Source organism: Triticum aestivum, chromosome 5A (genome assembly GCF_018294505.1).
Source record: "Triticum aestivum cultivar Chinese Spring chromosome 5A, IWGSC CS RefSeq v2.1, whole genome shotgun sequence".
Lineage (NCBI taxonomy): Eukaryota > Viridiplantae > Streptophyta > Magnoliopsida > Poales > Poaceae > Triticum > Triticum aestivum.
This window is the reverse complement of record NC_057806.1, coordinates 350,455,650-350,467,261: the sequence shown is the minus strand read 5'-3', so window position 1 is coordinate 350,467,261 and position 11,612 is coordinate 350,455,650. Positions and strand designations below refer to the sequence as shown.

Below are 11,612 nucleotides of genomic sequence, written 5' to 3'. Positions count from 1 at the left end.
CCCCAACAACGCTCAATATTCATCAAGAGGCAGCAGGTTCGATCGGCTTCAGTTAGCAGCAGTGGCGAAAGAATCGCTCGATCGGGTTCAGTTAACAGCCAGATCGATCAATTGCTTGGGTTGAGTGACGCGTAGCCTGTAGTGCAATCGCTTGGGTTCAGTAGGTGAACGCCTCGCTCGGGTTCAGTTAGAGCCCAGTGCCTCGCACCCATGCGCGTACGTGTACGAGAGAAACGCGCATCACTCGGCCCCCGACCACCCACCGTAACCTGGAACTCCCCGATATTTTCCTCGCCCTCGCTTCTACAACGGTTTTTTCCATCATGGATGGCCCAAAGAATGTCATGCAGCTGCGTCTCCAGCCCGCCCAAGACGAAAGGCCATTTTCTGTCATGATTTTTTGTCATAGAAGTAGGAGCCCACCACATCTATGATGATTCCAGGTTTTGTTACAATTATCGTCATAGAAGTGTCATAAGCATGACAGGAAAAAAATTCGTTCGTCCCAAAATGTCACGGATGTGTCTTTTTTTTGTAGTGTGGGCATCTCCATAGCCCATTGATTAGCCTCGTCAATGTGAAATTTTCTCATTTTTTGTCTTCTCTAAATTAATATCTACCACCGCATTCTATTCCACCCATAGTGCTATATCCATGGCTTGCACTCATGTATTGCGTGAGGGTTGAAAAAGCTAAAGCGCATTAAAAAGTATGAACCAATTTCTTGGCTAACATGGGGGTAGTTCATGATTTATACTTTGTGTTAAGAAGATGGAGCATGACAAGGCTATATGATTTTGTAGGGATAGCGTTCTTTAGCATTTATATTTTGAAAGGCATGATTATTTGTTGGTATGCCTGAGTATTAATGTCTTTATGTCAAATTATAGACTATTGATTTGAATCATTCAGAACTAAGTATTCATACCATAAAAGAAAGATTACATGATAGACATGTTAGATAGCTTTCCACATCAAAAATTCTGTTTTTTATCATTTACCTACTCAAGGACGAGCAGGAATTAAGCATGGGGATGCTTGATACGTCTCCAATGTATCTATAATTTTTTATTGTTCCATGCTATTATAGTATCAATTTTGGATGTTTTGTATGCAATTATATAACATTTTTTGGGACTAACCTATCAACCTAGTGCCCAGTGCTAGTTGTCGTTTTCTTTTTCTTGTTTTTGGCTTTTTAGAAAATCAATATCAAATAGAGTCCAAACAGAGAAAAACTTTGGATTATTTTTTTCTGGACCAGAAGGGACCCTACAAGGTTCGGGAGAAGACCTGAAGAGCCAAGAGGGAGCGACAAGCTCGGGAAGCGCGCCCCCAGGCTTGTGGGCCCCTCGTGGCACCTCTTGACCTAATTCCACCTCTATAAATTCCCAAATATTCTCAATACATCAGAGAGCCATCCCAAATACTTCTTCCGCCGCCACAAGTTCTTGTTCTTCCGCGATCCCATCTTGAGGCCTTTTCCGGTACTCCGCCGGAGGGGGAATCGATCACGGAGGGCTTCTACATCAATCTTGATGCCCCTTCCGATGATGTGTGAGTAGTTTACCATAGACCTACGGGTCCATAGCTAGCAGCTAGATGGCTTCTTCTCTCTCTTTGATCTTTAATACAATGTTCTCCTCGATGTTCTTGGAGATCTATTCGATATAATCTTCTTTTGCGGTGTGTTTGTTGGGATCCGAGGAATTGTTGGGTTTATGATCAAATTATTCATGAATATTAATTGATTCTTCTCTGAATTCTTCTATGCACGGTTATTATAGCTTTGTATTTCTCTCTCATCTATCTGTTTGGTTTGGCCAACTAGATTGATTTATCTTCTAATGGGAGAGGTGCTTTGTAATGGGTTTCAATCTTGCGGTTCTCAATCCCAGTGACATAAGGGGACATGACACGTATTTGTATTTTTTCCACTAAGGGGAAAACGATGGGTTTATTCATATTGGTTGGATTTACTTTGTCTGCATCATGTCATCTTGCTTAAGGCGTTACTCCATTTTTCATGAACTTAATACCCTAGATGCATGCTGGATAGCGGTCGATGGGTGGAGTAATAGTAGTAGATACAGGCATGAGTCAGTCTACTTGTCTTGGACGTGATGCCTATATACATGATCATTGTCTTGAATATCATCATAACTATGCGCTTTTCTATCAATTGCCCAACTGTAATTTGTTTACCCACCGTATGCTTTTTGTTCGAGAGAGAAGCCTCTAGTGAAAACTAGGGCCCCGGGTCTACCTTTATCATATATTAAATCCAATACTACCTTGCTGCAATTTAGTTACCATTATTTTTTGTGTGTTTTATTTTATCTATCTATCACCATCAGATTTGATCCTTACAAATAACCGCTAAGGGGATTGACAACCCCCTTGATCGTGCTGGGTGCAAGTATTTGCTCTTTTGTGTGTAGGTGCTGATAACAAGGTTTTTGCGTGGTTCTCCTACTGGATTAATAACTTTGGTTCTTCACTAAGGGAAATACTTATCTCTACTGTACTACATCACCCTCTCCTCTTCGGGGAAATCCCAACGCAACTCACAAGTAGCAAGTACCACTGCGGCATCACGGTAGTACCACTTGGGCGGTACATCCGCTGGTGTCCAGCAGTTACTACCTACAGGTCTCTATTACCTCCCAGGAATTCACAGTAGTGTCGCTTGCTCCCACCGGTAGTACCGCTTGGACGGTACTTCCGCTGGAGTACTGCGCGTACTACCGTGGATTTCGCTATTATTCTGTCTGGAATTCATGGTAGTACCGCTTGCTATTAGCGGTTTTACCGCTTGGGGCGGTACTTCCGCTGGAGTAACGCGCGTACTTCTGTCGAAGTCTCTATTACCCTCTGGCTAATTCGTGGTAGTACCGCTTGTTAGAGGCGGTAGTTCCGCTATGGCAGTACTACCACTCCGGTTCTGCACTGGTCCACTGAGGGTCTCGGACACAACCTCCACACTTAGCGATAGTACCACACCGCCAAGCGGTAGTACCACTTAGAGTGCAGAAAGAAGATAACGGTTAGAATTTTGTCCCCCACTATAAAAGGGGGCCTTCTTCCCAAAGAATACCTACCACTTTCTCCCCATTGCTCCATTGTTTCCCAAAGCTTAAACTCACCTGATCTCCCTCCCTAGCCATCAAAACTTGTTCATTCTCTAGGGTTTGGAGGAGAAGGCCACGATCTACACTTCCATTGAGAGAAGTTTGATTCCTGCCTACTATCCCTTGTGGATCTTGTTACTCTTGGGTGTTTGAGCACCCTAGACGGAAGATTTCACCTCGAAGCCACATTCCATTGGGGTGAAGCTCCGTGGTGGTGTTGGGAGCCTCCAATTAAGTCGTGGAGAGATCCCCAACCTTGTTTGTAAAGGTCCATTCACCACCTTCAAGGGCATAGCTAGTGGATTCACGACATCTTGCATTGTGCGTGAGCATGAGGAGAATACAGTGGTCCTAGTGACTTCTTGGGGAGCATTGTGCCTCCACAGTGCTCCAACGAAGACGTACCTTCCCCAAAAGGAGGGAACTTCGGTAACAGATCCTCGTCTCCATTGACTCCACTTGCGGTTACATCTTACCTTTACTTTGTGCAAGCTTTTATTGTATTTCTATCTTGTGCTTGCCTTTGTTAGTGTTGTTATTGTGTTTGTCATATAGGTTGAACACCTAGTTGCATATCTATACAACATATTTTCTCGTCAAGCCTTAATTTGTTAAAAGAAGTTAAAAATTGATAGTCACCTATTCAACCCTTCCCTCTAGTCGACCATACCGATCCTTTCACCAGAGTTATTCATCGGTATCATTGATATGAAATCACATCTTGTGCTTTCGGTAGGGGTAATCAATGCAATTGATGATAGGTCTCCTCATAGCACCTCTAAATTTTCACGTAACTCCAAATGATTAAACCAAAATCACATAGAGACAAGTGAATACCATTCTGTGGTACCAATTGTAGGATCAACGTTATCGACCATAGGGGTGTGAATGTGTGATTTTAAAAAATCTTCTAAAACTTGAAATACTATAGGAAATAGAAGAATAACAAGACAACAACACAAAGGCAAATTAGAGGAATAACTAGAAAAATTACTTAGGATGCAAGTCAAAACTCCTGAGATAGAGATAGAGGTGTGCGAGCAAGCAAATGACCAAATAGAAGTACAAGTACTCGAGACTAACAAACAAGAAGATGCATTTGAGAAAGCTAAACAAAGTACAACACTAAACATGTAGATATGCATAGTCTTCACATCAATCACAAAGAAGGATAGAAATAGAAAGTATTTTGAAACACAAAGGAATTTAACAAGTAAAACAATGTGAAGAAATAAAACATATTTGCTCTTAGAAGACAATGCCATGTGTTCACCCAGTTCAACTTGCTAGCACAACTATAAATCTGGTTGGAGAGGCTCAACCCCATCTCCGAAGACACAAAATTCTCCGCCTTGTCATCCTTGAACTAAGTTCCCCATAACTCATCCAATCACTCGTGGTAGATCTTGAGGTGATCTCCGTATCTTCACAGACTAGTTCTTCGGCGAATCCACACTCTAGATGCTCTTCAACAGTATAACCGTCTAGAGGGTGCACAATCCTCAAGAGTAGGAAGTGAAGCAAAGGAGTGTAGGATGCATGCAACGAGATCTTGATGGTTGGGGATGGAGGAAGATGATGACGTGGAGATATGTTGAAGGACTCCAGCTGCTCCTCATGTCGTGTCGCGAGGACCGCCGACCGCTGCTGCTCCCCGCTCCCCTGTGGCGCGTTAGCTAGCTCATAAAAGGAAGTCGAAGGGGATGCTAGAGGAGATCACAAGATCCACGGCTAGTGGTCGGCAGAGGAAATCTCTCGGATATGATCAGGGGAGGTGGATGAGACCGAGGGTGGGAGTGTTCCGGTAACGCAATGAGGTTGCGGGTGGGATGGGCGTAATCAAGTGAAAATTGACGTGATACTCATTTACACGGTATCCATTACGGTCTAGTGCAATTAAACACATGGACCGATTTTTGTGGTGCCAATGTAATCAGGGAAACGGGATGAAATTAGCGAAACAAACATCTTCTTGCTGATGATCATATGTTATTTGATTATACTAAGAATCTTCCATTTCGTAAAAAGAAATTAACATTATGCAGTATACTCAACCCATACGGTAAGGAAGAGTGTAACAGAAAAGAGTCAAAGTGGAGAGGAGGGTGAAGAGAGGTGGAGGCAAATGAAGTTCGTACCAAACTTTCAATACAGCTGGGCAAATCTAGAACAGAAAGCTGAGCAACCCGGCCCAGCCAGTGACGCTGCCACCTGCTGCTAGAAGTTTCACACCCCGGTCCGCACCTGCCAGCCTCCGGTGACGTTGCCACCCGGAAGTTACCGGCGCCGCCGGTTCCCACCCCACCCCGCCTCTCCAGTCTCTGCCTTGACCCTCCAACTCTTCCCACCTTCTTCGGGCTTCGCTTCAGCTCAGCTGAGTAGGGAGCTGCAAAGATATTTCCTTTCTTCTTTTCCGTCTGCCCCCCAACTGCTCCGCACTTTCCTTCTCTCCTTCCTTTCTCCCGATCTGAGCAACACCCAGTCGCTCGCTCGATTGATCCCCACAGCCCCGATCCTCGAGTGGTAAAGTAGCCAGATTAGTCGGCGTTCTGCTTCCTGCTCAGCCCAGATTAGATTTGCTTGTCTTGTTGTTTTTTTGCTGCGGCGCTCGCTCCAATTCGGTCAAGGTTTTCTACTCCTAGGTCTTCCTTGATTTGTTGCGCTTTATTGGCGTCCAGTTCATCCGCCGCGGAATAGCCCGATTCGCTTCTAGCTGTGTCCCCTTGCTCACGAGTTAATAGCCTTGACTTCATTTTGTCTTCTTGGAGGCAAAAAAATTTGTCCTCGTTGTGTTGGAGGAGAAGGGGGATGCAAACTTTGTTGCGACCACTCTTGCATCTCCATTTTTAAGTACTATATATGCTTGTCTCAGGCATGAGATGCTTGTGAATTTTACGGTCCAGTTCGTTGTGCCGATGTCTCCTCTGGTCCATCTGCTCGCTCTGCTCTTCCTTCTCTGCTCGTCTCTGGCTTTGGCTTCCGGGTCCGAGCCAACCCTTTCATGGGCCTGTGGAGATGAACAAGCTTCCATCTTGGAGACCTCTGATGGCCGTCAAAACCTGTCCATCAATGGGGTTTTGGTGAAGGACCGTGCTCAAGGCTGCGACAGGCTCCGGTCCTACTTTGGGAGTGGTTGCCTCAGCTGCGATGAGCGGTCGCAATCTTGGAGGAGTGCGTGGATGCGCTACTGTGGCGATGATGGGAGTCAATCGAGCTATGGTGAGTGGCTTCTAGGTTTCTAGCTTCAGCTGTGTCCGCAGTTTGCCGCAGTTTGTTCGATATGTTTATGTTTGTATAAGAGCTTGAATTGGCAAAGTATATATGGAAGTTTGGTCATTTGATGACCCGGTGCATGTCCTGGCATGCACCGAGTAGTAATGAACAAAGTGACTTTTTGAACTGAAAATGGACAAAGTGACTGGTCAAGTCTAGCCAAATATTAGTTGCTGTACCTGAATCTGTTTTATATTCGACTTAAAATGCTTGATTGCGGTTGCTGGATTGTGCTGTGCTGAGCCTATATTATAAATTTACCATCAAGTATGAAAAGATTGGCACAGCAATAGGGGAAAACAGGTTATACAAATGATAAAATTGGCAAAAGCTGGTCAAGACAAATAGGATTATCATAATGCACTACAATACCAAACACAACCTAAGTACCATATATCTGAATTTTGAGGTATGATTCTGTTTACAACACATGCATTGTACTGACTGATTCGGTTTACAACACATGAATTGTACTGATTGAAGCTGTTGTTGGTACTTCGTGTAACACTAGCATTCATGCATCCTACTATTATTCTTTAGTTTTGGTGTAGACGTTGGTTCTATGGGAATGCCACTTCTATTCTATGCCATAAACTGACTATATCCGTTAATGTGAGCCGTGGGTGTACAGACCCACCACTCAGATTCTTGTCATCTTCAGCTCGAATGAGTGCCTATTTCCTCTATAAATAAATCGTTACCTAATTCCTCGTAGGTATTCTAGTTACTTGTATATTTTCTAAGTTCTGTTTACACACATGCTTTGTTATGAAATGTAGTAACTTCAACTCCAAACATACCAAGGAGGCTTTTGAAGCAGTCGTCAGAGAATGGCGCAAAAGCTGAAGATGACCCATGTAGGAACATGGGTCTACACGAAAATAAACATGATGCCAATGATTCTTCCGAAAAAGAGGATCCTCTGTTGGCTGTGCCAGGTGTGCTTCTCATATGCTGTGGTCTCATGCTCCCATGTTTTCACGCCGAAAGAAAAGAAGGAAGAAGACACAATACTACATCCATTCAGCGCAATGCTGGTGAGTCAATACATCATGTGTTATTGTCCTTTTTCCTTTTGCAACAAATGTGTTATTGTCCGTTAATATTTGGGAAAAGCCAATTCTTGCTGTCATCCTTGTAGTGGGATCAAAAGTAAATACACCAAAATACTAGTAGTTGTCTGGACTCAAATTGGAGTAGGCTAATTTGGGATAATCGTTTTAAAAAAGTCTATCTTGTTCAAGCACTATACTGGGTATGCTTGGTCAATAATAATGCATGCATGAGAGTTTGGTTACAAAGATGTTGATATTGGGTGATGTTCACACCACCACCCTCAAATCACACATTTTTTTAGTTATTAGTTGGACGCCTGTGTGTTGCTACAAAAGTGATGTTAGTATAATCATGTGAAACGTCTATATTCATACAAAACTGATGCGAAAAAAAGACTGAACTTCAGAAAAAGTGGCAATGCACAAATAGAATACCGTAAACCTGATCATAACGCGTAAAAAGAGAGCCCACACAATGACACAAGATAGTGGAGAGTGTGAGCAGATGACCCCACATGCCAGCAACTTAGGTTCAGTGAAGAGGAAGTAAGATGGCAAACAGACCATCAACTTTAATATCTGCTGGAGTTAAGGTGTGGAAATTAATGTTCAGCTATGATACTAGGCTTATCAAAAGTTGATTCACAGTTGTATGCATTTGCAAACTTTTTATCTACCTGTTAGATACCAGCCCAGCTTCTCCTAACTACAGTGTCCATTTCCGTAGTAGGTCAGCCATACCATTTCCACACCCGCTGTGTGAACTTATGAGGAAATGATTTCTGTTGAGATTATAAAATGTTATACCTATGTCAAGTTTAATAATCTTCCATTGCGTAATGTTGGTTCAATATTATATAGCTCTTCTCATGCGGTGCTCATCTTACTGGCTCAGTTTAGATGTCCTTTCATCTCATTGCACACAGATCATTGACAGAGTTAATGCGCTGCATTTTTCACGTAGGTTGACCATATTAATCTATATCCATCTATCCGATATGAAAATCAATAAGCAATGTATAGTTTTATTTGGACTAAAATGTTCCCTGGAAGAATCACAACAGAGTATTTGCAAATTTATAGCTAACCACTTTGGGAAGCATTTGAATACTTTCATATTGCGTGAACTATCTCAGTTCTGAAATGCGCCTCCGACTGTTAAATGGTTTGTAGGATCAATGTTTTATGACAGTGTCCATTGCGGTCCACTGTTAACCTTTGTTGCATTCTTCTCTAAACAATCAAATGTTTCTTTACAGTTGATTCTCTTTCATCCTTCGACGTAAGCACATCATCCGAGAAGATCCCACCAACTCCACATCGAATACCTCCAAGCCCATCTAGATTCGCACCGTCTCCACATATTGCTCGAGTTGGATCTGTTGACTTAAGTGTCCAGCAGATTCTCAGGGCGACTCAGAATTTCTCACATTCATTTAAATTGGGTGAAGGAGGATTTGGGACTGTCTACAGGGCTGTATTGTCAGATGGCCAGGTTGTTGCAGTCAAGAGAGCTAAAAAGGTAGTGACATGCTATTGTTTCTTATCTTTTGCTGTTATTATTGATACTTATCAAACTGTCTTGGTTGCGTATGTGTTCATTATATTTGCTCAATTAAGATTTTCTTTTGGATGAGATGTGGCACAACTTATACAGTTACTAGGAGCACTTCTTCAGGTGGAAACTCTGATTTTAGTTCTTTGGTTCTCTGCTAGCGACGCATAATTGGTTCTATTATTTATTACAGGATCAGTTTGCGGGTCCCAGTGATGAGTTCAGCAATGAAGTAGAACTGCTTGCTAAGATTGACCACCGGAATTTGGTGAGATTACTGGGTTATACTGATAAAGGAAATGAGCGGATTATTATCACTGAGTATGTTCCAAATGGCACTTTGAGAGAACATCTCGATGGTAAATAGCATTTCCTGCCCTTGCTGTTTGGTTAAGCCTCAACTGTTATATACTTATATGTATTTGTTCATTCTGCAGGCCAACATGGCAGAACCCTGGATTTTAATCAACGCCTAGAAATTGCGATTGATATTGCTCATGCACTCACTTATCTCCATCTATATGCAGGTAGATAATCTACATGCTTGTTCCATGGATATTGATGCACTGCAACTTAAATACGTTAGATTCAACATTATGAACTTAGTGAATAATATGAATGAATTAAGTTAATCATTTTTTTGCATATGGCAGTGTTATTTTTGTTAGCTATTTAGCTATGGCAATTTCGGAAACTTGTTTTGATGAAATTTGTTATTGGAAATAATGCTTGAGGGACTGAGAACTTCTATAATGTGAACAGAGAAGACAATAATCCATCGCGATGTGAAGTCATCAAATATACTTCTAACAGACAGCTACCGGGCCAAGGTGTCGGACTTCGGGTTTGCTAGAAGTGGCCCTAGTGACACAGAGAAGACACACATCTCCACGAAAGTGAAAGGAACTGCTGGCTACCTGGACCCTGAGTACCTAAGAACGTACCAGCTCACTCCTAAAAGTGATGTCTTCTCTTTTGGCATACTTCTTGTAGAAATTATTTCTGCCCGTCGACCTGTAGAGCTGAAGCGGGCCGCTGAAGAGAGGATTACTATCAGATGGGTATGTTAGATGACTTTTTCTTTCATTTCCAATGCATGACTATCAGTTCTAGTAATGATAAAGTATGGTTTGTCAGTACTCTTATCATTCCCTTCAGAATGTCATTTTGGAATGTGTACCTAACATTTAAAAACTAGACCAGTACCATACACAGAGTTATTTAGACTTACCACGTGTAAATGATGTTAATAGATTTATTTCAGTCAATATTTATACAATTATATTTTTATAACTGTTTTGACATATTAGTAGACAATAATCGTGAAAGGTGTATTACTATTAGAGGTATCATGCTGTTATTGACCTAATCTTATCTTTTCAGAACTTTGTGCTCAGTTTAAAATATACTACCTCCGTCTGGGTATTAGTCTTGTATTTTGGGTTAAAGTTTGACCTTTGATTTAACTACCAAAAAATAAGTTATATACCAAAAAAGTAGTATCATTGGAAACCTCTTTTGAATATGAATCTGACAATATAAGTTTTGTGACATACAATATATATTGTGTTAGTCAAATCTACGGTCAACATTGGACACAAAATACGAAGGGGACCAATAAACCCAGACGGAGGTAGTACATGTAATATCATAGCAGCAGATCTCTAGCAAAACTCACTTGCAATGAAAAAGTAGGTTGACATTTCATTTTATTTGTGTTCCCAACATGAGAAAGATGATGGGTATTTCATTTAACTCTGTATTTTCCGTAGACTTTCAAGAAATTCAATGAAGGCAACATGAGAGAGATACTGGACCCGCTGCTGGAAGACCGCGTGGACGAGGAGGTGTTGGAGAAGCTTCTGAGTTTGGCGTTCCAGTGCGCCGCTCCCACGCGGGAGGACCGTCCGACCATGAAGGAGGTCGGGGAGCAGCTGTGGGAGATCAGGAAAGAGTATGGGAAGAGCGTCAGGAGAGCGTGAAATCATGTGCTCTTTTAACCACGACCGGAGCATACACAAATTCTTTCCATGAACATCTTGATGGTAATGTTTTGTGCTCACAGAATGGAATGTGCTCTTGAACAATGTACAGACGAACCAGCAATTTGTGTCTTCCTTCCTAACCACTTTGCAGTCTTCTTTCTCCGTGGACTTATTGTCCTCTTTGCTGACTGTGCGCGCGTGCCATACACTCCGTGCATGAAATTTCTCTCTGGAGTTTGTTCTCAGTTTAGACAGACAAAATGAAATTTGAAATTTGTCCGTATTGAAAGTGAAAATCTTTCCCTTTTTGATCTGGAACCAAGCAAGTATCCCCCTGTTGTTTCTATGGAAGTGTTGAAATGGGAACTTCATATATATTTTTAGATTGCAAAACTACGGACCATGTTTCTTAATTTTTTCTACAGGAAAGGTCATCATGGCTAGCTTTATTAATATCAGAACAACATTACATCACCCACAAGCTTTATTAATATCAAAACAACATTACATCATTCACAAGCTTGTTGACAAGACAATGTGCTTGTTACAGTAATTGAGTTTGTCAGTCCAACTAAACGAGTTCTTGTTATAGTAATGAAAATTAGCTAGCACA

General features: G+C 41.9%; 1 protein-coding gene across 1 annotated transcript; it reads left to right on the top strand.

The window, feature by feature from the left end:
• The first annotated feature begins 5,395 nt into the window (after positions 1-5,395).
• On the top strand, positions 5,396-11,142 carry LOC123103318 (calmodulin-binding receptor-like cytoplasmic kinase 3). Its single transcript, XM_044524854.1, has 7 exons — positions 5,396-6,350; positions 7,184-7,441; positions 8,719-8,981; positions 9,208-9,373; positions 9,452-9,541; positions 9,777-10,075; positions 10,787-11,142. Exons 1-7 carry the CDS (start codon positions 6,011-6,013, stop codon positions 10,994-10,996), a joined length of 1,626 nt encoding a protein of 541 aa, XP_044380789.1. The 5' UTR covers positions 5,396-6,010; the 3' UTR covers positions 10,997-11,142.
• Positions 11,143-11,612: the final 470 nt, after the last annotated feature.